The following is a 27674-nucleotide window of genomic DNA, read 5'->3' as shown; positions in this document are numbered from 1 at the left end:
GAACAGTGAATGGGCTACAGCAACAGAAGACCACAAACATACACTCAGCCGCCACCTTATTAGGTACATGAGGAACCTAATAAGGTGGCCACTGAGTGTAATGGAGGCTGTATGCTGTAGTCCACTTGGAAGGACCAGTGCCTTTGATTGAGTTTAATGGAAGCAAGCGATGACATGCTTTTTAAATCTAGAAGTGTTTTCAAACATTCTTACCACATTCATACTCTTCTCGTCAACAGTCACCTGTTTAAGTTTTGCTTGTGGAGGTATTCTGAGGACCCAAATAGCTTGGTCATCCCATCATATCTTGGAGGTGAGCCAGCTGACCAGGTCTGGAAGATAAGAGGTTACTGAAAGCCACATTGATGAATTAACAATTGGATGAAGCGTATTGATGACTATTACTCAAGTACAGTGCATCAGCAAGTTACAAGGGAGTCGTGTTCCGAGAAAAAAATTCATATCACATTTTTCTACGATGTAAACACTTGACAAAAATAGACAAAATTTGCAATTTTTCATATGTATTTCATGTTTATTTAGAATTTTTCCTCACCTAAATTCTGTAAGAGCAAATTATTCTGTATCTCATATTTTTTGGCAATGAATTACGCATTTCATGAAGGGTAAATTTTCATTAATCAGATTGCTATAGCCCAGGAGTACACAGTAGCTGGTTTCAATAAAATTAAATTCTGTTAGGTTTGACAATACATGAGCAATCTGAAAGACTGTCAGCTCAACAATATGACAAAGACATTAACCAGTGGCTACTTCCTATTTTGCATGCATGTCTTCCACATCTAAAAGATGTCTGTATCAGTCTAGTCCATTAAAAGAACAGGAGAATGCCTGTCCTTCTTTCACTATCTATCCACAGATAGAAAGCAAGGGATTATAATCAGGCAATGCTGGGCAAAGCATTAAAACAAATTTCATGCAGGCATTGATGAGATTGATCAATAAGTTGCCAGCAAAGATACTTCATGTAAGGAGCCACTTATTTGAATTATATCTTCCCCTTCAACTGGTTGCAGGCTTTCAACTTCTGTTAAAGCAAACATTTCCTATCTGCTTGTCCTCTAAAGTGAACTTCCAGTCCCAGATAGTAATAACACAAAGTCCACTACAGTGAGATCAACACTATTTTTGCGTACATGATCTCAAAAAAATTGGATCCTGCAATAATTGTTTGCATAAAAATACATTTTCTAATATTTTTACCAGTTGTATCTAATAGGAAAACTACCCAAAATGTCAATACACTCTTGTTCCATTTTGTTATCAACATTGGATCTTAAAGAGTTAGCAACATAAGGGATCAGTGAAGATCATTCTAATCTGTCAGAGCAGCTTCAAGTCCCAGATAACAATCCATGGAATTTGCTGATGAGAAATTTTCAAATTACCATCATTCCACCCACATACATCACTGGGAGACTGTCCATTTCCCTGTTATGCCAATAATTATTATTTTAATCAGAAAGTTAGTAATACACATCTTAGTGACAATAATGGAATTAATTTCAATTCTGTAGACAATGACAGGGCCGATAACATCACTGAAAATAAAAACTTAGAAACATAGAAAGCCTACAGCACGATGCAGGCCCTTCGGCCCATAAAGCTGTGCCAAACATGTCCTTACCTTAGAAATTACCTAGGATTACCCATAGCCCTCTATTTTTCTGAGCTCCATGTACCTATCCAGGAATCTCTTAAAAGACCCTATCGTATCCGCCTCCACCACCATCGCCAGCAGCTCATTCTACACACTCACCACTCTCTGCGTAAAAAACTTACCTCTGACATCTCCTCTGTACCTACTTCCAAGCACCTTAAAATAGTGCCCTCGTGTGCTAGCCATTTCAGCCCTGGGAAAAAGCCTCCGACTATCCACATGATCAATGCCTCTTATCATCTTATACACCTCTGTCAGGTCACCTCTCATCCTTCCTCCCTCCAAGGAAAAAAGGCCGAGTTCATCAACCATAGATACAATTTACTTGTAATTAAATAGACATGATTTTGTCTAGTAACAATTCATTGAATTATAATAGTCATAATTTCTTTCTAAATGGACAGAGCTTTAACAATGAAAGAGAAAAGTGTAATTGCCTACACCAACATCTACATGATCTGGAAAATCCAATCTCTATGCACCATCTGGCCTTCCAGATATTGTTTGTTATAAGACCATAAGACATGGGAGCAGAATTAAGCCATTTGACCCATCAAGGATGCTTTGTTATTGATTGTGACTGATTTATTTTCCCTCATAACCCCCTTCTTCTGCCTTCTCCCTGTAATGTTTGAGACCCTTGCTATTCAAGAACTTCTCAATTTTTGCTTTAAATATACGCAGACTTGGCCAACACAGCTGTCTGCGGCAATGAATTCTACAGATTCACCATTTTTTGGCTGGAGATTCCTTCTCATCTCTGTTCTGAGTTACTAGTCATAATGTCTTTCCATCTTCTCAGGCTGTGCCCTCTGTGCCTAGACTCTCCCACTATTGGAAACATCCTTTCCATGTCCACTCTATTTAGGCCTTTCAATATTTGGTATATCTCAATAAGATCCCCCTCATTCTTCTAAACTGCAGTGAGTACAGGCCCACAGCCATCAAATGATCCTAATATGTTAAATTATGTTGACTTCGGCCTATTTTATAATGCACCTCTAGTGCCACAAAACCTCATACTTAATAATGGTCAGGCTAACTGGCCCTTAATTTCCTGTCTTATGCCTCCATCGCTTCTTAAATAATCATTGACACTTGCAATTTTCCAGTCCTCTGGAACCATTCTTAACTCTAGTGATTCTTGAAGCATCACTACTAATGCCTCCACAATATCTTCAGCTACCTCCTTCAGAACACTGGGATGTAGTCCATATGGTTCAAATGACTTATCTACCTTCAGACCTTTCAGCTTCTCAAGCACCTTTTCCTTAGTAGTAGTGACTACAGTCATTTCTGCCCCCTGATACTTGAATTTCTGGTATACTGCTGGTATCTTCCACAGTGAAGACTGCTGCAAAATACCTAGTCAGTTCATCCACCATTTCTTTGACCGCCCCATTACTGCCTCTCCGCATCATTTTCCAGCTGGTCGATGTTCACTCTTGCCTCCTTCTATTCTTTTGGTACCCTCTTTTGTATTGTTGGCAAGCTAACTTTTTATATTTCATCTTTCCTCTCATTATCGTTCTTTTAGTTGCCTTCTGTTGGTTTTTAAAAGCTTCCCAATCCTCTAACTACCCATTACATTTTGCTATATTTTATGCTCTTCCTATTGCTTTTATGTCTTTGATTTCCCTTGTTAGCCAAGGTTGCCCCATCATCCCTTTAGAATGATTCTTCTTCTTTGGGATGAATCTATCCTGGGCCTTTCAAATCGCTCCCAGAAACTCCAGGCATTGGTCTTTTACTGTCACCATGCCCTGTTAGTGACCCCTTTAATCACTTGGCTAGCTCTTCATTCATGCCTGTGTGGTTCCGTATCTTCCACTGTAATACGAATACATCTGATTTTAGCTTCTCCCTCTCAAACTGTGGGGTGCATTCTATCATATTATGATTACTGTCTCCTAAGGTTTTGTTATCTTAAGCTCCCTAATCAAATCTGGTTCATTACAAAACACCAAATCCAGCCTTTTCTCTGATAGGTTCGGCCACAAGTTGCTCTAAACAAAAATCTCAAAGGCATTCTACAAATCCCTTTTTTTGGAATGTAGCACCAACCTGATTTCTCAATCTACCTGCATAGTGAAATCTCCTTGACCATTGTAACATTGCCCTTTTTACATGCCTTGTAATTTGTTTCCCACATCCTGGCTATTGTTCGGAGGCCTGTTTATAACTCCCATCAGGGACTTATTAACAACTTTTTGCTTCTTAAACTCTACCCACAAGGATTCAACATCTTCTAATCCTATGTCACTTCTTTCTAAAGATTTGGTTTCATTTTTTCTTTGCCAACAAAGTCACCCCACTTCCTCCACCTACCAGCCTGCCCTTTCCATACAATGTGTATCTTATTTATTTTATTTTTATTTAGGGATATGGCATGATAATAGGCCCTTGTGCCCCACAAGCATAATTAAACCCATGTGACCCATTAACCTACTAACCCATACATCTTTGGGATGTGGGAGTAAACCAGAGCACCTGGAGGAAACCCACATGGGCACAGGAAGAACGTACAATCATATTACAAACAGCAGCGTAAATTGAACCCGGCTCGCTGGTGCTGTAAATCATTATGCCAACCACTACACTACCATGCTGTCCTAAGTCCTTGGATCCTTGAATACTAAGCTCCCAGCAGTGATCTTTGAACCATGACTCAGTGCTGCCCACAATGTCATACCTGCCAATTTCTAACTGCACTACAAAGTTACCTATCTTATTTCACCTACTGTGTTCACCACCCTTTACAAATTTGTCTCATGTTGCCTGAAGTTATATTCATCTCCCTTTTTAAACTTTTTGTCTTTTCTTTATTCTGGAGACACCTGTAGCCTCTTGCACTCTACTTCCTTTTTATGTTATCTATACTTTTCCAAACTGTTGAATCCACCTCTCTTATATTAAGTCCTATCCACAACCCTAGTTTTGAGATTCACCAGGACCCTTGTCCCAGCATGGTTCAAGTGGAGCTCATCCCAGTAGATCAGCTCCTTAAATCCTTAATACTTGCGCCAAATTCAAACCTACTTCTCCAAAACCAATCTTTTGAGCTATGCATTTAGCTCTCCGATTTTATTAACCCTGTACTAATATCTACATATTGTGTGGCGCGTGGCCAAGTGCTTAGGGCGCTGGGCTCACGATCTGAAGGTCGTGGGTTCGAGTCTCAGCCAAGGCAGCGTGTTGTATCTTTGAGTAAGGCACTTAACCACACACTGCTCCAGTCCACCCAGATGAAAATGGGTACCGGCGAATGCTGGGGTTAACCTCGCGATAGACTGGCGTCCTATCTGGGGGGGGGGGGGTAGTTTCATACCTTCAGTTGCTTCACACCACAGAAACCGGCATAAGCTCCGACCTGATGGGCCACAAGGCTCGGGACAGACTTTAACTAAAAATATCTACATATTAATAATTTTTGTTTCAAATACTGAGATTCCCAGATCCCTTTCTACCATATTCTGTAATTTTAGTTTTTTTAAGTAATATTCAGCATCTTTATTCTTCCGTCTAAAGTGGATAACCTCACAATCCTCCACAATGAATTCCATCAATATGCCCACCCACTAATCCATATCCCTTTGCCTTTCAATAACCCTTTGCCCTTCTCACTACTTGTTAACAATCAGTCCATTCATCCAAGTCATTAATGTATGTTGTAAGTAGTTGAGGGGTCTGTATTGATTCCCAATATGTCTCATGAGTCACTTAATTTCATTCCAAGAGTGATCTATTTACTTTGACACTTTGCTTCCTGAAGGTCAATCCCCTATTTATGCCAGTGTATTACTCCCACCACATGCACTCTTATGCTGTTAAACAATCCTTTATCAAATACTTTCAGAAAATACACGTATAGCTTCCCCTTTATTCACCCAATTTGTTAGAAATTCAAAGAACTTTGATAAATTATTGATTATCCTTTATAAAACATTGTTGATTTTAACTCATTGTTTTCTGTTACCTCCTTAATAATGGATTCCAAGGCTTTCTAGATTAGTGAAGTGAAAGCTTCCTGCTTCAACCTTCTTCCTTTCTTAGAGAGTAGCACTACATTTGCAGTTTTCCAATTATTTGCAATCTTTCCAGAATCTGAGTAAATTTAGTAGATGACAAATAATGCATCTACTATCACTGCAGCTAGGTCCTTTAAGACCCTAGTTTGCAGGCCATTTTGTCCCAAGGACTTGCCTGCGTCTTTAGCTCTATTAGTTTGCCTAATGTGCAGAACAAAAGGAAAAATATTTGGTAAAACATCTGACAAAATATATCCCCTTACTGTTTTTTGCTTCAGTGTTTGTGGCCGTCCAATGCTGGTATCCTCAAGGAAACAGATTGGCACCAGACCACGCCTTCCATGTACCTGCAAACACAGGAAACATTCCAGAATTACCAGCTTTCTCTGCAAAATGGTCACATGATTCAGAGCTACTGCCACTGGGAAAATAGTATTTGATACAACATTAATATATAGTTCATACAACTAAAGAAATAAAGGGATAGGGGGAAAAAGTTGGAAGTGAATTTGGGAGATCAGATTTGATAATATAGAGCAGTGCAGCAGGCTCAAAACAGCAGGCTACTCTTGTTTCTGTTCCCAAATTCTGATTTTATCATCCCACACTTTCAGCAATTTGCAATAAGAAAGGATGACAGACTAATTATTAGTAAGGGATGATGTAAAATACACATCCTGGGATGATACATTTCTCCTCATTAACTCCAATTTGGAATTTAAGGGCTTTACGGGTACTATTATGAACTAGGTGGATTGTTTAAATAGCCTATAAATTACATGCATCCTATTGCAGGGAAAATTATATTATTTAGCCAGAGCACCTATGTTAAAATTTGCTTCACTTCCTCAACTATAGCACCTTGTTGTCAAGTCCATGGAGTAACCTGATTATCAGGAGGATGTCTACAGAATAGAGTACCTTGTGACTACAGACAGTTCACCATATCATACTCAAAAAACAAAAGAATATACAAACCCAGCTCTGCTACCTATTAGTGTTTGCCTCAGTTATAAGTAACAATGCACCAAAACATAAAGTTCATAGCCCCTGCAGCAAGGAAAGATTCAGGATTTGAAGATTCGCAAAAATTCAGAATTTAATATTTATTTGTGTGTATTGTATCTAGGAAACTCTCTGATGATCTGAAGATATAGTTGCTCCAAGATTGGAAGGAAAATAACTTATTGCTTAATTAATCCTTCCAATTACGGGGTGGTGCATTTAGCTTTTTATATTGGCATGCTACATTGGTGTTGGAAGCAAGGTAACTGTTGCAGGGCTGCCCCCAGCACATCCTCGGACGCAAATGTTGACGCAAATGGCATATTTCTCTGTATGCTTCAATGTACGTGTGACAAATAAAATCAATCTTTGAATCTTTAATCTCTAGTTTACATGGACCAAACTGATTAACCCATAATCTGCAGAACTTCATTGGAGTCATTTGGCTCTTACATTAGCCATTATATTATAGAGAAAAGAGCAGAAAGTAACATTACTCTTCTGTATCCTCAGGGATGGCAAGGGAGGGATAGTATTGAGTTAATTAACAAAATAGAGTGCAGCATATTTTACAGACAACTGTTTTCCATACCACACAAAGCCAGCTTTGTATGCTTGATTTTTTTTAAATGTAAGGCTGCATCTTTACATCTTCAGCCAAATTTTCAGAAGGACAGCACTGGGTCAAACCTGCTGCTTAACAGTCCTTTCAAAAACAAAAAATGAGCTAGCAAAGTACCTTTTCAACATAGTGACACATTACACAAAAGAACTGGAAAGCCTCCAGCAACATGAAGAAAGCAGATTGAAACATAATAAACGCAGAAACTCTCCACTGATCCAGGCTTAATTTAATACTTAGCACTGGGAAAATGTGAATCAACATAACAATGTCTTATTAATAAGTATTGATTCAAAGCTTTTATTACATTATCAATGAACCAACTATGTATTTAAACATTAATGACACAGTGTAACTGCTGTGTAACTCAAAATTACAACTGCAATTTGTGTCCTTATTGGGGTATATCAAAGAAATTTAATGTTTTGCCGAGTTGAGGAGACATTTCCTTTAGTAGATACTTTAAGGCAATAATGAAAGTACTGTGCATTTAACAGTAAACCACAGCTTCTTCCAGATACTGTTTGTAGAAGTGTATTTTGTGCACACAAAAGTTTAAGTTACCCAGGCGAATAATTATTCTCTCAAACACAGTTCATAATTTCCAATGCAGTGATGAAGTCTTCAGAACAGGCGTCTTTAGTATGAGAGAAACTAAATCTAAGAATACAGACTGATAGCACACAGTAGCCAGAGTCTGCATCAAATCAACTACACTATCTTTAATTCAAAGGAGATAAATCAGGTCTCCATTGGCACACTACTCCTGCTTCCATCTATATAATTATCTCCCTTTTCCTCTTCGTACTTTGCCGTCTCTGTATCTCTTTATTCAATCCTTTTCTCTATCCCCGCTCCTTCTATCTACTCTGTCTCCCCTCCCTTTCTTTGTTCACTTCCACCTATCTCCCTCGACCGAACAACCTCCTCGCTGATCAGGGTTAGTAGAGGAAATATGCCTGGAGTTGGAAAAGGTAGGGGAGGTTGTTACTGAATATTTCCTTCAGCATTCATCAGTGAGAGGGGCCTTGACAAACGTTAGTACAGTGTAGAATAGGCTAATATGTTGGAGCACATTGGCGTCAAGAAAGAGGATGTGCTGTAACTTTTGAAAAATATCAGGATAGATAAGTCCCTTGGACCAGATGGGATATACCACAGTTCATTATTAGAAACGGGGGAAGACTTATGATATTGTTTTATGCAAAGGTTTGTGACTCACAGACATTCTCAACACATTGGTGAACAGCTTTGGAGAACGTATTTGTTGAGACTTTTACTACAGCCACAATTAGGTATTGCCTTAACACAGGAAAAGGATATCTAAGTCATGCTTTTTACTATACATTTACAACTGAGTAGCTAAGATTGCCATGGCAACTGTTTATCATGGCAGATTTTCACCAAGTTGCTGTGGAAATTCAAGTAAATTAAAAGAAAACACAGTAATAATAGATACTTGATAAGATTGTGAAAGCAGTTAGTTCTTTTTCTGCTACTCGTGCGGGTCATAATTAATAGTGTTGCACATTAACATATGATAGCAATTCTTTAAGTAAATGATAATCAGGTCCAAAAATATTAATCATTAAATTACATTTCTGCCACTCAGTCATTAATGAGGAAGGAAGTAATGTATTTTAGTGAGGTTCTGGTGAGATGGGAGAATGGGTGGAGAATGAGGTGCAATGATTATTATAAATTATGGTTCTTTTCCCAATGAGATGTTACAGGAAAAATTCTATGATGCCAACAATATACAAACAATTTTCTTCAGTTAGCATTCCAGGGTTAATTAGAAGGGTTGGGGAACATGCCAGGAACAAACTGCATCTAACCAGCATCTGAAACATAGAGACATTTAGTGAGAAGTATCACAAACTCATCTACAAACAAAAGTGGATCCTGAGTTAATGAAGCATTTATCATGAAAGATAAAGTGCATTATTTTAAGGCCTGATTTAAAGGAGGAGATAAATAAATACAAATCTTTACATCTTAAAGAATCTTGGGATGCCCAAGTTGGTTCACAACCGATAGTGCAGACACTCCTTCCACGGCACTGTCAGCTCCAGGAAAATGGTGTGTTTTACTGCCTCTGAGAGCAGGATTGTTTTCAATAAATTTTATTTCTATTGCCCCTGCAGCATAAATATTCCAGTAGGGAATTGGTCATTCTTGTCTATATTCATTCCGATGTCATGGGAGCTCTAATTTGCTAGGACTCTGCCACACATCCACACAAAACAGTTGACATCTTTAGTGTTTGCCACATATTATGTAAAGGAAGAAGTATAATCTTACACTGGAGTAATTTTCATGTAATGTACATTTGTTGAATATCTGATGGAAAAATAAATGGAATCAGTTCTGACTTATGAATTATCCTTTGTTAATTTTATGGCCTACGGGATGGGAGAGAGCTTTAAAGTCTCACAATGGTACTTGATGATAATTGTGCCAAATGTCAACGAAAAGGCACTAAAATGCTTGATGATCAACCAGAAGTCTATCCTGTTTTTTAAAAAGTGTACACTCCGGAAATTCTGGCAGGCTTTAAGTTGGATATAGAAAAGTGCAGAAAATATCAGCAAATGGGTGTAATAGAGAGGAGAAAAAAATGACAATTATTAGAGTAAGGCACTATTATCTAATTGAGAAGTATGAAACAAGATATTAGAAAACAAATTGATACTGCATCAGTAAGAATCAAAGTTAATGAGCGCTTTTTAAATACCAGAATGAGAGTATTGTGGATTTATTGTCCTTGAGGTGGTGGGTCACTTCCTAGAACTGTTGCAATCCTTTAAGTGAATGTGCTCTCATGCTATATTTGGGCAAAGGATGTCAGATTTCTGACCCATGATGAGGAATAAATGACAACTTGTCCAAGTCAGGGAAGTTTGTGACTTAGAATGGAACCTGTAAAACAGGTACACTTCTCACTAATGATACCATTCATTGTGTATGTATTATCCTTATTTGATTTCCTAAATTATATCACCTCACATTTTCCAGGATTAAATTCCATCTGCTACTTATCTGCAATATTATTGCACAGCTGAAAATTACCCTTTTTACCACCAACACAACCTCCAATCTTGCTGTCAAACAAATGTATTAATTAGTTCCTATATTCACATCTAGATTGTTAATATACATTAAAAAACAACAAAAAAAATCAGCACTGATTGCTGCAGTACACCACAGATCTCCAAATCACAAAAGCAACCATACACCATCACTATCTACCGCCCTAATACATTGCCAGTTTCAGATCCAACTTGCCAAACTCTCCCAGATCCCATGGGTTCTTACCTTTTGAACTAGTCTCCCTTGGCAACCAAGACAAAGTCCTTATTAAAATCCAAGTAGATTACATCAAGGTCACTACCTTCATCAACACACTTCAGCATCTCATCAAAACAAAAGTCAGTCAGTTTGGACTTCCCCTTAACAAAGCCATACGGACCACCCTTGATCCTTTAGGTGCAGTTTAGTATTGTCCCTCAGCAATTTCCCATCTATTTCCTAGGCTAGTCTTATTCTGGTTGACTAGAATATCCCTGTTGACCTCCTTGTATAAAGATACAACATTTGCTACCCTGCAGTCATTTGGTACATTTCCTGTGGCTGGCAAAGATTTGATAAAGTGTTAAGAGCTTCAGCAGTCTCCTAACTTGCCTTCCAGGACAGCTTGATATACATCTCATCTGGCCCTGGGGATCTATCAAGCTTCAGCTTGCTGATACATCAAATATCTCCAAGGTAATTTAATTCTTCTGTCGTCCTCCAACTACCATGCCCTTCACCATAGTGGACACTGTGGACAAGTGCAAAGAAGAATACAAAGAACGGACAACAGCACTTCTACTTCCTTAGAAGTTTGCATTGAGTTGGTGTGTCACCAAAAACTTCAACACACTGCTATAGGCGCATAGTGGAGAATATCCTAACTGGTTGCACCATTGGCTGGTGAAACACCAATACCTAGGAATATAAAAACATTCAGAAAATGGTGGAAACAGTCCAGTCCACCACAGGCATAGCCCTCCCACCATTGTTTACATTTATGTAGAGCGCTGCCACAAGAAAGCCGTATTCCTCATCAAAGACCCCCACCATCCAGGCCATTCCCGCTTCTCACTACTACCACCAGGCAGGATGGGGCCACACCACCTTATGAACCTATAACCATCAGGCTCCTGAACAGCTGTTGATCACTTCAATCATCACTACACTGAACTACAGACTAACTATGATCTATAGACTAACTTTCAAGGACACTTTACAGCTCATCTTCTCAGTATTATTTTTATTTGCACAGTTTGTCTTCTTTTGCACATTGGTTGTCTGTCAGTCTTAGTTTCTCATTGGTTTTCATAATGTTCCTGCAAATGCCTGCAAGAAAATTAATCTCAAGATAGTATATACAAACATTGTTAATAACATCACTTTGAATTTTGAACATTAAGACTCCACCTACCTCCCTCCTACTCCTTGAACATATTGTCATTTGGTCCCCAATGAAACCTTATCTTTCCCTGTCAGCTTCTTCCAAGCAAATGGGTTAGGAAGAACAAGTGGATTACGATGAAAACTTAGATATCAGCCGTTGGTCTTTTCCCAGGAAAGAGGAAATCCTGTGTATTAAAAGTCGTGCTGACATCTTCTTTAACTAAGGACTGGATGTGTTTATAACTGCTGTAGTGAAGATGTGCAAAAATTCATTGTAGCAAAAACTACGAGTGCAGTAAAACTGCAACAAGGTGGTGATCAATAGGACTCATTCCAGCTGGAGGTTTGTAATTTGTGGTGTTCCGCAGGTATCCTTACTCTGCTGTTTTTGATGTATATAAATGACCTGGCTGAAAATGTAAATGGGTGGGTTAGTAAGTTTGTAGATGAAATGAAGATTGGTGGTGTTGTGGATAGTGTGCAAAGAATACAGTGTGGAATATAGATCAGTTGCAGATGTTGGCAGAGAAATGGCAGATGAAGTTTAACCCAAACAACTGTGAAGTTTTGCACCTTGGAGGTCAAAAATAAAGAGACAGTATACAGTTCACAGCAAAACCCTTTACAGTGTTGCTAAAGAGAGGGATCTTGGGTTCAAAGTTCATAGTTCCCTGAAAGTGGCTACACAAACTGATAGTGTGGTTAAGAAGGCATATGGCATGTTTGCCTTTATTAGTTGAGGTATTGAGTTTAAAAGTAAGGAAGTTACGTTGAAGCTTTATAAAACTCGTAGCTAAGCCGCATCTGGAGTGTCACAACAGTTCTGGTCACCCCACTGAGGATTTGGAGAAGGAATAGAAGAGGTTTACCAGGGTGCTGCTTGGATTAGAGGGCATGTGCTGTAACGAGAGGTTGGACAAACCTGGGTTTTCTTCTCTGGAATGACGGAGGCTGAGGGGGAATCTAATAGAGGTTTATAAAATTATGAGAGGCATAGATAGAGTAGAAGGACCATTTCCCAGGATTGAAATGTCTACCAGAGGGCATACATTTAAAATGACAGAAAGGGCAATTTTAAAGGAGATGGGGGAGCAATTTTTTTTTAATTTAGTGTAGTGTGCACTGCCTGGGGTGGTGGTGGAGGCAGATACATTAGAAACTTTTAAGCAACATTTAGCTAGGCACATAGATGTGAGGAAATTGAATGATATGGACATTGAGGAGATTAGATTAGTTGGCAATTTGCTCATTTGGTTCGGCACTACATTGTGGACCAAAAAGGCCTGTTCCCATGCTGTCCTGCTCTATGTTAAAAACACATGAAGTGGAAAATCAGCAGGCCCAGGGTAATCCTTAGGCTTAACTCACCCCGATTAATTAACCCTCCCCCAGGATTATCTTCACTAAATTTAGTTTGGGATTTTGTGAGTTTTTCTGTCTTACCATGGAGATTACAATCTGAGGTGCATAGGGTACAGAGAGTACTTGGTGTAGCAGTATCGCAGTGGTTGGTGCAATATTATTATAGCTCGGAACGTTCTGGAATTCGGTGATCATTTCTGGTGCTGTCTGTTGTTACATATCTCATGGATATCTTGTGAGTGTCTTGTGACCATGAAGTAATTGAGTAGCTGATGAGCATGATGTAATGATCTTTTGGAGGTCACCTGATGTAATTTTCCCTCCAATGTGAGGTCACATGATGACATGATCACCTCGGGTATAAAAGGAGACCCCTGGGGTGACGCAGTTAGTTTTCCAGTTAGAATGTCAGCCAGATACTCTGCACTGCTGCGTATTTGCCTTATGACGCAGCTTTGATTTAAAACGGAGTTTTCCGTTCTATTGTAAGGTACAAAAGTATTGGGCCAACAGTTTAACCAATTGCTGCCAGGTTTGTTGATGTATCTTTTCAGTCGTATTGAAGAGTGAAGACGGGAACCTGAAGGAGTCGTTCGACGGTTTTGGAGAGAATCGGCCATTATTGAATTCGTTCAAGAAAGAGTGATCTGCATGAGATAGCCTCTGCTAAAAGCAGCAGAAAAGGCTGTGCAGTATCTAGTACCCAGAGAGAAAGGTCAGTGCCTTTAAACCATTTTATTTTCGTCGTCATGAATCCTGCGGACAAGGCAGGTTCCGGCTGGGATCAGCAGTGACTTCGTGTCGTCGAGGAATTCTTTACTTCAGGAAAGTACCTCTTAATTGACTGTATAAATCTCTTGGGCTTTTGAATTTACCATTCTAAGAACTGTCTTTGAATTTACCATTTTAAGAACTGTTTTCACATTTATCGCTTTAAGAACTAGTACTGAGTGACAGTTTGTTAAATGGCCGCATAGCAGTTTACTCCCAGTTAAGATTTTTGTTTGTTTTTTTATATTGAGCAGAGTTGAATAAATGCTTGACTGTTTTTATAAAACCTGACTCGATTGATATATTCATTGTTGCCGATCACGTGACACTGTAAAGAGTCTGGGCAGTGCAGCTCGTTGAACCAGAAGGGCCTGTTCCACTCTGTATCTCTAATTAAATAAATACACTCTCTTGCGCAATGCAGGCTATGTCAACCACATACTCTGTTTTGTTTGCTATTCTTCATATACTGTATCAATCTCTGAACTCTGCAACTCTTTTATAGACCCTCTTACATTAAATCTGAAGTTTCTGGGTGATATACAATGAAACCTCAAAGTAAAATAAGTTGCTTACCTCTGCTTCACAGAAGCCACCTCTGCTTTGCTTTCCATACACCCAAATAGTATCCCCTTCTTTAAAAGCCAGTTCCTGGCTTGGATGAATATTGGGGCTGTCTTGCAATGGATTATAGTCATAAACAGCAATGAACTGAAAAACAGAAATGAAACTTGTGAGTTATATTCACTAATTTCTCAGGATTTATTCAAAAATATAGATGTGCATTATAATGGAAAAATCCTGAGATAATGAGGTTATGAAATGCCCGGCATAGATGAAACATTCAAGAACTCTGAGTATAGATATATGTTATAAGAGAAGTCACACTTTTCACTATCTGCCAAAGTGCCTTACATTGCTACATCAAGTAGCTGTGAAGTTAAAACACCATGATCAGGTAGGAAATTTTGTGTTCAACAATTTAATTATGATGAATTAATTTGTTTCCTTCAGTAATACTGAATGAGAAATTAGAAATGCATGCAATAAAGGAACAGCAGTTATAATGGGTGACTTCAATCTACATATAGATTGGGTGAATCAAATTGGTAAGGGTGCTGAGGAAGAGGATTTCTTGGAATGTATGCGGGATGGTTTTCTGAACCAACATGTTGAGAAACCAACTAGAGAGCAGGCCACTCTAGACTGGGTATTGAGCAATGAGGTAGGTTCAGTTAGCAATCTTGTCGTGCGAGGTCCCTTGGGTAAGAGTGACCATAATATGGTGGAATTCTTCATTAAGATGGAGAGTGACATAGTTAATTCAAAAACGAAGGTTCTGAACTTAAAAAAGGGTAACTTTGAAGGTATGAGACGTGAAATAGCTAAGATAGACTGGCAAATGATACTTAAAGGGTTGACGGTGGATATGCAATGGCAAGCATTTAAAGATCGCATGGATGAACTACAACAATTGTTCATCCCAGTTTGGCAAAAGAATAAACCAGGGAAGGTAGCTGACAAGGGAAATTAGGGATAGTATCAATTCCAAAGAAGAAACATACAAATTAGCCAGAAAAGGCAGCACACCTGAGGACTGGGAGAAATTCAGAGTCCAGCAGAGGAGGACAAAGGGCTTAATTAGGAAAGGGAAAAAAGATTATGAGAGAAAGCTGGCAGGGAACATAAAAACTGACTGTAAAAGCTTTTATAGATATGTAAAAAGAAAAAGATTGGTTAGACAAATGTAGGCCCTTTACAGTCAGAAACAGGTGAATTGATCATGGGGAACAAGGACATGGCAGAACAATTGAATAACTACTTTGGTTCTGTCTTCACTAAGGAGGACATAAATTATCTTCCAGAAATAGTAGGGGACCGAGGGTCCAGTGAGATGGAGGAACTGAGGGAAATACATGTTAGTAGGGGAGTGGTGTTAGGTAAATTGAAGGGATTAAAGGCAGATAAATCCCCAGGGCCAGATAGTCTGCATCCCAGAGTGCTTAAAGGAGTAGCCCAAGAAATAGTGGATGCATTAGTGATAATTTTTCAAAACTCTTTAGATTCTTGATTAGTTCCTGAGGATTGGAAGGTGGCTAATGTAACCCCACTTTTTAAGAAAGGAGGGAGAGAGAAACCGGGGAATTATAGACCGGTTAGCCTGACATCGGTGGTGGGGAAAATGCTAGAGTCAGTTATCAAAGATGTGATAACAGCACATTTGGAAAGCGGTGAAATCATCGGACAAAGTCAGCATGGATTTGTGAAAGGAAAATCATGTCTGACAAATCTCATAGAATTTTTTGAGGATGTAACTAGTAGAGTGGATAGGGGAGAACCAGTGGATGTGGTATATTTGGATTTTCAAAAGGCTTTTGACAAGGTCCCACACAGGAGATTAGTGTGCAAACTTAAAGCACATGGTATTGGGAGTATGGTATTGATGTGGATAGAGAATTGGTTGGCAGACAGGAAGCAAAGAATGGGAATAAACGGGACCTTTTCAGAATGGCAGGCAGTGACTAGTGGGGTACCGCAAGGCTCAGTGCTGGGACCCCAGTTGTTTACAATATATATTAATGACTTAGACGAGGGAATTAAATGCAGCATCTCCAAGTTTGCGGATGACACGAAGCTGAGCGGCAGTGTTAGCTGTGAGGAGGATGCTAGGAGGATGCAGAGTGACTTGGATAGGTTAGGTGAGTGGGCAAATTCATGGCAGATGCAATTTAATGTGGATAAATGTGAGGTTATCCACTTTGTTGGCAAAAACAGGAAAACAGATTATTATCTGAATGGTGGCCGATTAGGAAAAGGGGAGGTGCAACGAGATCTGTGTGTCATTGTACACCAGTCATTGAAAGTGGACATGCAGGTACAGCAGGTGGTGAAAAAGGCGAATGGTATGCTGGCATTCATAGCAAGAGGATTCGAGTACAGGAGCAGGGAGGTACTACTGCAGTTGTACAAGGCCTTGGTGAGACCACACCTGGAGTATCGTGTGCAGTTTTGGTCCCCTAATCTGAGGAAAGACATTCTTGCCATAGGGGGAGTACAAAGAAGGTTCACCAGCTTGATTCCTGGGATTGCAGGACTTTCATATGATGAAAGACTGAATCGACTAGGCTTATACTGGCTGGAATTTAGAAGATTGGGGGGGGGGGGTCTTATTGAAATGTATAAAATTCTAAAGCGATTGGACAGGCTAGATACAGGAAGATTGTTCCCAATGTTGGGGAAGTCCAGAAAGAGGGGTCACAGTTTAAGGATAAAGGGGAAGTCTTTTAGGGCCGAGATGAGGAAAAACTTCTTCACACAGAGAGTGGTGAATCTGTGGAATTCTCTGCCACAGGAAACAGTTGAGGCCAGTTCATTGGCTATATTTAAGAAGGAGTTAGATATGGCCCTTGTGGCTAAAGGGATCGGGGGTATGAAGAGAAGGCAGGTACAGGGTTCTGAGTTGGATGATTAGCCATGATTATACTGAATGGCGGTGCAGGCTCGAAGGGCCGAATGGCCTACTCCTGCACCTATTTTCTATGTTTCTATGAGTAAGAACTGCTGGCTTTGAGCTAAATTTTAACTCCCCTTCTACTCTTCAGTGTAGTTGCATGAAATCTGTAGTGTCTGATTGAAAAACCAGATGAGTAATGTCTCATCTAAAAGATACCTTCTGCCACAGTGTTACACATATTAGAATATATATCCTGTAGAACCAATATTAGAATATATATCCTGTGCTCAGTCCACCATTTCATAATTAACAGTGCTTCAAACAAGGGCATGGCTCACTACTTAATGAACAGCAATTATTTTGATTACATGATATCTTTACACTGTTGAACTTATTATGCAAAATAACGTGCCAACTCTGCAGTAAAAGCACGCTTCAATGTACAAGGTAGCCTGAAAGGGCATGCCACCAGTCCAAGGACAGCTTCTACACTGCTGTTAAACACTATTAAATCACTCCTTCAGGCCATAAGATACAGGAGCAGACTCAGGCCATTTGGAGCATTGAAGCTACTCCTCCATTTCATTATGGTTAATCCATTTCCTTCTCCCCATATCCCTAATGCCCTGACTAATCAAGCACCTATCAAACTTTGCCTTAAATTTATCCAATGTGTTGACCTCCACAGCCACCTCTGGCAACGAGTTCCATAGATTCACCACTCTCTGGCTAAAGAAATTCCTCCTCATCTCTGTTCTAATTGGACACCCCTCTATTCTGAGACTGTGTCCTCTGGTCTTAGACTTCCCCACCATAGGAAACATCCTCTCCATATCCATTCTATCGAGGCGTTTCACATTCGATAGGTTTCGATGAGCCCCCCACCCCCATTCTTCTGAATTCTAGTGAACAGGCCCACAGCCATCAAATGCTCCTCATATGACAGTCCTTTCAATGCCAGAATCATTTTTGTGAACCTCTTTTGAACCCTCTCTAATGTCTGCACATCCTTTCTTAGATAAGGGGACCAAAACTGCTCACGATACTCCAAGAGAGGCCTCATCAGTGCTTTATAAAGCCTCATTACATCCTTGCATTTATATTCTGGTCTTCTTGAAATGAATGCTAGCATTGCATTTGCTTTCCTCATTGCCAACACAACCTTTAGAGAATCCTGCACGAGGACTCCCAAGTTCCTTTGCACCTCAGATTTTCAAATTTTCTCTTCATTGAGAACATAGACAACACTTTTATTTCTTCTACTGGAGTGCATGACCATGCACTTCCTGACACTGTATTCCATCTGCCACATCACTGCCCATTCTCCTCATCTGTCGAAGTCCTACTGCAGTTTGCCTGGTTCCTCAACACTACATGCCCCTCCACTTATCTTTGTATGGTCCACAATATTGGCCTCAAAGCCATCAATTCTGTAATCTGAATCACTGACATATAACATAAAAAGAAGTGGTCCCAACACAGACTCCTGTGGAACACCGCTAGTTATCGGCAGCCAACCAGAAAACCCTCCCTTTATTCTTACTCCTTGCCTCCTGCTGATCAGCCAATGCTCCATCCATGCAACCATACTTCCTGTAAATACCATGTTATGCAGCCTCATAAGTGGCACCTTCTGAAAATACAAGTACACAACATCTATTGACTCACTTTTGTCTCTCCTGCTTGTTATTTCTCCAAAGAATTCCAACAGATTTGTCAGGCAAGGTTTTCCCTTAAGGTAACCATGCCGACTTCCATCTATTTTATCATGTGCCTCCAAGTCCCCTGAAATCACATCCTTAACAGTCAACTCCAAAGGCACTGAGGTCAGACTAACTGGCCTATAATCTCCTTTCTTTTGCTTCTCCCCCTTCTTGAAGTGTGGAGTGGCATTTGCAATTTTACATTCCTCCAGAACCACACCAGAATGTATTGATTCTTGAAAGATCATTACTAATGTCTCCACAATCTCTTCAGCCATCTCTTTCAAAACCCTGGAGTGTAGACCATCTAGTCCACGTGATTTTTCTACAATCAGACCTTTCAACTTCCCAACCACCGTCTCACTTTACTCACTTCTACCCCTGAGACAACCGAATTTCCGGCATACTGCTCGTGTCTTACACAGTGAAGACGGATGCAAAACACTTATTCAGTTTTCCCCCCATTACTACCTCTCCAGCATTATCTTCCAGCTATCTACTCTCACTCTTTCATTCTTTTACTCTTTATATATCTGAAGAAATTTTTGGTATCCTTATTAACATTATTGGCAAGCTTACCTTTGTATTCTATTTTCCCCATTTTATGAATTTTTTAGTTGCCTTCTGTTGGATTTTAAAAGCTTCCCAATCCTGTAACTTCACAGTAATTTTTGCTCTGTTATATCCCCTCGCCTTGGTTTTTATGTTGGCTTTGACTTCCTTTGTCAGCCATGGTTGACTCATCCTGTCTTTAGGATACTTCTTCTTTGGGATGTATCTTTCCTGCAGCTTCTGGATTACTCCCAGAAATCCCAGCCATTGCTGTTCTGCCATCATCCTTGCCAGTGTCTCCTTCCAATGAACTTTGGCCAGCTCCCCTCTCATGCCTCTGAAATTCGTTTTACTCCACTGTGATACTGATATATCTGACTTTAGCTTCACCCTCTCAAATTGTAGGGTGAATCCTATTAAATTATGATCACTGTCCCCCAAGAGTTCCTTTTAACTTCAGCTCTACAATTCTGGTTCACTACACAACACACAATCCATAATGGTTGATCCCCTATTGGGGTCACCCAAGAGCTGCTCTAAAAAGTCATCTGAAGGCATTCTACAAATTTCTCCTCTTAGGAGGCACCAACAAGCTGATTATCCCAATCTACCTGCATATTGATTTCTGCCATGACTATCGTAGCACGACCTTTGGACATGAATTTTCTATCTCCTGTTGTAATTTGTAGTCCATATCTTTGCTACTGTTTGGAGACCCATCTTTTTACCCTTACGGTTTCTTAGCTCAACTGACAAAGGCTTTACGCTTTCTGATCCTATTTCACCTCTTTCTAAGGATTTGATTTAACTTGTTACCAAGAGCCACACCACCCTCTCTGCCTACCTGCCTGTCCTTTCGATACAATGTGTATCCTTGGATATAGAGCTCCCAGTTATAATTTTTCAGCCATGATACAGTGATGCCCACAATATACATTCCAATCACTAATGGTGCTACAAGTTCATCTACCTTATTCAGTATATTGTGTGCTTTAAATCTAATACCTTCAGTCCAGTATTCATCACCCTTTTCCAGTTTGTCCTGCTTTTACATTGCCAGTCATCCCATTGACTGCAATTTTGCCCTATCATTAGCCTGTCCTTGCTAGCAGCCTTACTACACACTGCCTCTGTAAACCAGCTGCCTCATCGTCAGCCCTATCACTCGGACTCCCATCCTCCTGCCAAATTAGTTTAAACCCTCCCAAACAGCTCTAGCAAACCTGCCTGCAAGGATATTGGTTCCCCCCCCACCCCCCACTGGGGTCAGGTGTAACCTTTTTGTACAGGTCGTACCTTACCCAAAATAGATCCCAATGATCCAGAAATCTGAACCCTTGTCCCCTGCACCAGTTCCTCAGCCATGCACTTACCTGCCAAAAACTCTTATTCTTACTGTCACTGGCGCGTGGCACAGGCAGCGATCCAGAGATTACTAGCCTGCGGGCCCTGCTTTCCAGCTTTCTACCTAGCTCCCTAAAACCTTCAGGACCTGAAATCTCTCTTCAGGACCTCCTCGCCTTTCCTACGACATTTGTGCCAAGACTTCTGGCTGCTCACCCTACCCCTTTAGAATGCCATGGATCCGATCCGAGACATCCCTGACCCTGGCACCTGAGGGGCAACGTACCATTCAAATGTCTCTATCATGTCCATATGATCTTGCCTCCATTCCTCCAACTATGGAATCTCTTCTCACTACTGTAGTCCCCTTCACCTCTGTTCTCTTCTGAGCCACAGCACCAGACTCCAGTATCAGAGACCCAATTGCTGTGGTACTCCCAGCAGGTTGCCCCCTGAACAGTATCTAAAATGGTAATCTTATAATTGAGGGGTATGGCCACAGGGTATTCTGTACGACTGCCCATTTCCTTTTCTCCTCCTGACAGTCAACCAGTCACCTGTCTCCTGCAACCTAGGGGTGACTACTTCCCTGTAGCTCCTATCTATTATTTTTCAGGCTCTCATATGAACTGAAGGTCAATCAGCTGCAGCTCCAGTTCCTTAACACGTTCTCTGAGGAGCTGCTCATGTGGTTATCTGGGAGGACGAAGGTCTCCCAGGATTTCCAATTTTCACACAAAGAACACAACGCAGCCCCTGGAGCTATTTTCACTGCATTAACTGTGCCCTAACAGAAGAGGAATGAAGAATAAGCAAATTACCGGATACTTCCCTCACCCAAGCCTCATCTCACCCGAGCCTGATGAACCAAAGCCAAAGCCTCCCAGCTCTAACACCGACCCACTCCAACAATGGTCACTCCACTTGCCCTTGCCTTACTTGATTTGCTCTTGCTTATAAATCCTGTTCGCTGATTGAGCACAGTCCAGACTCTGAACACTGAAATTCCCTCGTAAGATAATTTGGACTCTTGACCTCACAATCTACCTGGTTATGATCTTGTATCTTATTGTTTACCTGCAATGCTCTTCTCTATAGCTGTTACACTTCATTCTGCATGGCTATTACTTTACCTTGTTTTAGATCAATGGTCAGAAGGAATAACAGTGGAATAATTTTGCACAAATGATGTCAGATATGTGCACAAAGTGACTCTGGATGCCGAGCAGTCTCTGTTGTACTCACATCAAAGATGCTAAACAAACCTCCAGAAATACAGTAAGCAAACAAACCTCCAGAAATACAGTGTTCAAATTCACTGCATTGCATGACAACATTTCTAGGTCATCATCCTTAACACATTGTAGATTCTTAGTGATTTAAATAACTTATAAAGAGAAAAAAATCAGAATTTAAATCACAAAATTGCAAAGTATAAGAGGTAGTAGACTGTTAAATGTATTAATTAAGTTCTAGACTGAGTATTACATTTAAATAGGAAATGTCCTGTAACAAGGGAGGCTGTCCCTATCACATTAAAAATGCCTGGTGCTTGCACCTATTCGATTTCTGGACTGCTGGCCATAAACTTATATACAATATTTTGTTTGTTTTTTTAGGAGACATCTGAGCATATCTATGCTTATTGTATGCTATTAAATCAGTTATAGAATTATAGAATCATATTATGATGAAGCACAGGAGGGACTATTTACCCTTTCAAGGCTGAGCCAATTCCTGTACTTCCCAGCTCCTTGCCTATTGCCCATCACCCTGATGAATTCCCTCTTCAAATATTTATCCATTTTCAACTTCAATGTTATTATGGAATCTGCTTTGACTAGTCTTTCAGGAAATGAGTTTAAAATCGTAACAATATGCCGCAAAAGAAGAATTATTTTACCTTGTTACTGACCCTTCAGCCAGCAAACACAGAATAACTATCAAAAACTGGAGACACAGAAGACGTCAGATGTTGGAGTATGGAGCAATACACAAAGAACGGGAGGAACTCAGCAGGTGAGGCAACATCTATGGCAGCAACGTGGTCCGGATCTCCCACTGGATCAAAAATTAGAGGCGAGATGGCCAGTATAAAAAAGTTGGAAGGAAGGGTGGAGCAAGAGCTGGCTGGCGGGAGTTAGGTGGATCCAGATGAGGGGGTGTGCTTGGTAGATGGGGGTATCAGAAGCTCGGAGGTGATCAGTGGAAGGAATGTGTTGGGTGGCAGAAATTTAACATCACTCTTATTCTCCTTGCATTAATTCCCCTCCCGCACTACTCCTCTCTTCCCTCCCCACCTCTTTTCCTTTCTCCCATGCTCCACTTTCCTCTCAGCTTCCGGGGTCTTCCACTTATCACATCACAGCAGATTCTAATGCTTTTCCCACATCACCCCTCTCTCACCCCACCCCACCCCCCAACAATGTCCCCAGATGCTGCCTGGCCTGCTAGGATTTGATAGTTCTGTGCATAACTATCAAAAGCTGCTTGGATTTTGATCGCCTCAGTTAAATCTCTCTAAGGTAGCATTCATTGTATGAGATAGATTAGAAAAATTAATCACCTGATCAAGTGAGCCTTATCAACTTGCATGAGCATCATATCTCAGGAACAAAAACTTTTTCAGTATCTCACGATTAACTAATTCAGAGGTTGTCCTACTTTTCAGCAAATGGCATTAACAGATGGAGATCAGGATTTTAATATTATCATGCCCACTGTAAGATTGAGTGGAGCAGGTTGAAATTTAAAAATTCAACATAATGCCTCAATATACAGGCTTAATACAATAGCAAAATAGGCATTTGTCAGGGTATAAGTGTGGGCGGGAGTGGGAGATCCAGGATATCTGACTGGGGTGTGGTCTCGATATTTAACACTGAAGTATCACTGCTCAGTGATGCCATTACCGCAGTGATGTAGTATCTACTTAAGGCTGTAGTATAAACTTACTCTTTATGGTGCAACAGTGGGGAGGTGTTGACTGACCAAGGTTAGCATTTGCTAAATGGGTGTGGTGATGGATGCAAGGGTCCAAGTCCTGGTTTATCCCTAGCAGCTGCATAACAGAGGACACTCTGATCTGCAGGCTGTTGCCAAGACAGCGTTGCTGGAAGGTTATCAGCTTGTTGAAGTTTGATCTATTTGGTCAGCCAAAACTTGTTGGTCTTTCAGCATAGCAGGATATCTGGAGGGAAATGTCATAGTAGACTTGCTCAGTCCATGCTGCAGTTGTATGCACTGTGGAATGCACTGAAGCTCAGTGCAGCCAAAACTAAGGCTCTGAGGGGAAGGACCACTGTATAGGCTCCTCCTGCCCCTTCTACTACTGCACAAGGAGGGGCAAGAGTTGGGTGGGAAGTTCCAAAAACTATGAAACGGCTATCACCTTAGGGGCCACATCACATCAATGGAACTATGTTAGTTTGTGTGTTTCCTCTCTCCTTAAACTTTATATTACATAATGGACTGACCAAGAATGTAAAGGGTTTTTTCAGTAGTGCTTCTTTCTTTTGTATATATTTTAAAATTATGAATAAGTCTATTTTTCTTGCCCTAAAGTTACCTCCAAAGCTTGAATTTCCACATTCATCAGCCTGAATTCCTCTGGAGACCCTATGTCCACCATATGCCTTACCTATCTGGGGTGGCACAGTAGCATAGTGGCTCGCACAACGCCTTACAGTACAGATGACCCGGGTTCAATTCCTGATGCCGCCTGTAAGGCGTACTCCTCATGACCGCGTGGGTCCTCCCACAGTCTAAAGATCAGTTTGTAGGATAATTGGTAACTGTAAATTGTCCCGTGACTAGGCTTGGATTAAATCAGGGGAGTGCTGGGTGGCGTGGCTGAAAGGGCCAGAAGGGCCTATTCTAAGCCGTATCTCAATAAATAAATAAGATTAAAAATCTCCAGCCCTATTTCCATCAGGCAGGAGGTCCAATAGCCTGGACAGCCGCACTTCAATGTTTTCAGAACAGTTTCTTCCCTCCACTCATATTTAAGAACATCGCAATGTTATTTGTCTTTTGCACTATTTAATTATTTTTACAACTTATAGTAATTTTTATGTAATTTCTTGCACTGTGATGCAAGAACACATTTTAATGACGTATGATTTTAAACCTGCTTCTGCTTCTGTGACTGGGACTCCCACTGAACAGATAGTAAATCTGGTTGGGTCACACACATACGAATGCTCACATTAAAGAGGTTCTGCCATTACAATCTTCAGATCATGCTCTTCTTATTGTGTCCTTAATTAGTCCCACAGAAAAGAGCTACATATTGGCAGAACATGACAACCCCACTGGAAAAATCACCCGGCTCTCACAAATGGGAATTTTATCATTTACAATCAGAATGCTATATTCTATTTTCATCTTTTATTACACATTACCAAGTATTTTAGAGCTACTGTATAGAGGCGTAGATTATTTTCTAAATGGGGAAAAATTTCAAAAATCCGAGGTGCAAAAACAACTTGGGAGTCCTCATGCAGGACTCCCTGTTGGCATTCTTTTCGAGAGAACTAGAATATAAAAACAAAGATGTAATGCCGAAGCTTTATAAAAACTTTAGTCAGATTGCACTTGGAGTGTTGTAAGTATTGATTTGCCTAGATAAAGTGGACATACAGAGAATGCAGGTGAGTCCAGGACCAGACAGCACAGCCTTAGAATAGAAGGACATCCCTTTAGAACAGAGTTGAAGAGGAATTTCTTTAGCCAGAGGCTGATGAATCTGTGGAATTCATTACCATTGATGGCTATGGAGGCCAAGTCATTGGGTATATTTAAAGCAGAGATTGATAAGTTATTGGTGAGTAAGGGTATCAAAGGTTACAGGGAGAAGGCAGAAGAATGAGGTTGAGAGGGATAATAAATCAGCCTTGATGGAATGGCAGTGCAGACTTATTGGCTGAATGGCCTAAATCTGCTCCTGCCTTAGGGTCTTATATTACTTCAGATGATCTTCACTCCATTTTGCTTTTTATCTGTTCCTACAGAATAATCAAAAATAATAAAATAACTAGGTCATCTGATGTTTCACTACCCTACAAATTCCATAGAAAAAAATTACCCCAAAGGTCAAAAAAACTAAAAAATGTCTCCTTTTGGTTGCTTTTGCAGGCATAAAGATGCAAATTAAAATAAGCTGATATATAATTGCTGTGTTATTCTGATTATATAACATATATTGCATGTAAAGGACTGAATTAATATCAATAAGTTCTCTGAAATACATTTGTATTTTGAACCAATTTAAATTGAACAGCTCCAGAAAGCAGATCTACCAATTAACTTGCTCACATACAAATGACAAAAATAGATATCTGTCAAATGACTATTTCAAAGAGAAAAGTCTAAACAGTGAGTTACTCAATTACCATGGCAACACTGATGTACCATTCATTTTGGGATTCAGAAATAGTCACATGGCACCAATAGAGAAGCCAGTTAACAAGCAGCCTCACATTCTTCTTAACATTGAAGTGTGATAATAAATTGCAGTGAAGATAAGGACCAAGAAAGCACAGGAGATTTAATGGTCTAAAAATCTGCCGGCAGAGTGCCTGCTTTCCAGACACAAAATAAATGCCCAGAAAACTGTAAAAGGAGACCCAGGCCTGAAATAACCATTAGGTATTCTGATAATTATTTGATATGCCTTGCATCTATAACATTCAAATGTATGCTCTTGTGTCCTGCTAGTGTGGCTGGCCAGCATCCACCTTTCTAAATGGGGTAAAACTATTGGATCTAAATTAGTACCAACAAACTGGACAACCTAAAACTGGCTAGTTTTGAGCCTATCAAATTTATTTGAAGAATATCAATAAATTATTACAAAATCATAATTGTTAATTAGAAGTTGATTCCTCAGCCAATTTTCTCAGTAGATTCCATGTTGGGAATCAGATCTCTTCTTTTAACTCTTTCATTGTGAGATTTCTCACCACCAATCCTGTTCCATTTGACATAAGGTGGAAAATGTCCCCATTTCCCCATAATCTGTTCCCATGGATACAATAACCCTTTTGCCCATTTAAGTGACTGCTCTAGTATTTTTTATCTTAAGGACCGAATACCCAGTCCTTTTGTTCACTCTTTCTGTGGCAGGGTTATCTGTCCGGACTCTTTTCATCCCATTCCTTGTAGTTAAAGTCCAGTCTTCTCCTATGATCCTTCTCTGAAGTCTGAAGAAATCTCTGGTCTTGCACAATTGATTTGAATCCATCATCAGAATCTTGATCTCAGCTATCAATCAGGAGCAGGAATTCCAGGCTCAGAGATTCTCAACGACTTGCTCAGATACTGCATGTCGATTAGATTGCAAAGGGATAGAGGAGTGGGTGGGGCTTCATCTTCTACTAGTATGTTAAAATAATTTCAAGAGGTTAACCACCATCAAGGCCAATGCATTTGAGAGCAAAATTAAAAATGCTTCAGGTTTTTTTTAACTGATGGATTGTTGTTGCATTGTTTTTAAGGCAAGGTTTTAATATCATCGCAGAAGTTTACGGATGAGGAAGATGAATTTGTTTGGTTTTTCCTCTTTGCAACCCAATGGGCTGAGGGAAATGTAATCAATGCATACAAGACCGTTAAAGGTTTGGACAGTTCACATAGGAAGGACCTATTTTCCTTCACAGATACGTTAAGAACTGAACGTGTGATTGGGGGTGGT

The 27674-nt window shown here is 40.1% G+C and overlaps 1 protein-coding gene across 1 annotated transcript in view; it reads right to left on the bottom strand.

The window, feature by feature from the left end:
• The window catches only part of LOC140196676 (uncharacterized), a 150813-nt gene that overhangs the window by 8979 nt on the left and 114160 nt on the right, over window positions 1-27674 (bottom strand). Inside the window, exons 25-27 of the mRNA XM_072256282.1 lie at window positions 14504-14638; window positions 5973-6056; window positions 244-332 (exon numbers count right to left, since the gene is read on the bottom strand). Of these exons, the coding sequence (XP_072112383.1) occupies window positions 244-332; window positions 5973-6056; window positions 14504-14638 (308 nt within the window). The remainder of the gene's footprint in view (window positions 1-243; window positions 333-5972; window positions 6057-14503; window positions 14639-27674) is intronic.

The sequence above is a fragment of the Mobula birostris genome, chromosome 4 (assembly GCF_030028105.1).
Source record: "Mobula birostris isolate sMobBir1 chromosome 4, sMobBir1.hap1, whole genome shotgun sequence".
NCBI classification, from domain to species: Eukaryota; Metazoa; Chordata; class Chondrichthyes; order Myliobatiformes; family Myliobatidae; genus Mobula; species Mobula birostris.
Note: the sequence above shows the minus strand (reverse complement) of the source record. Positions and strands in the feature narration are given on the sequence as shown.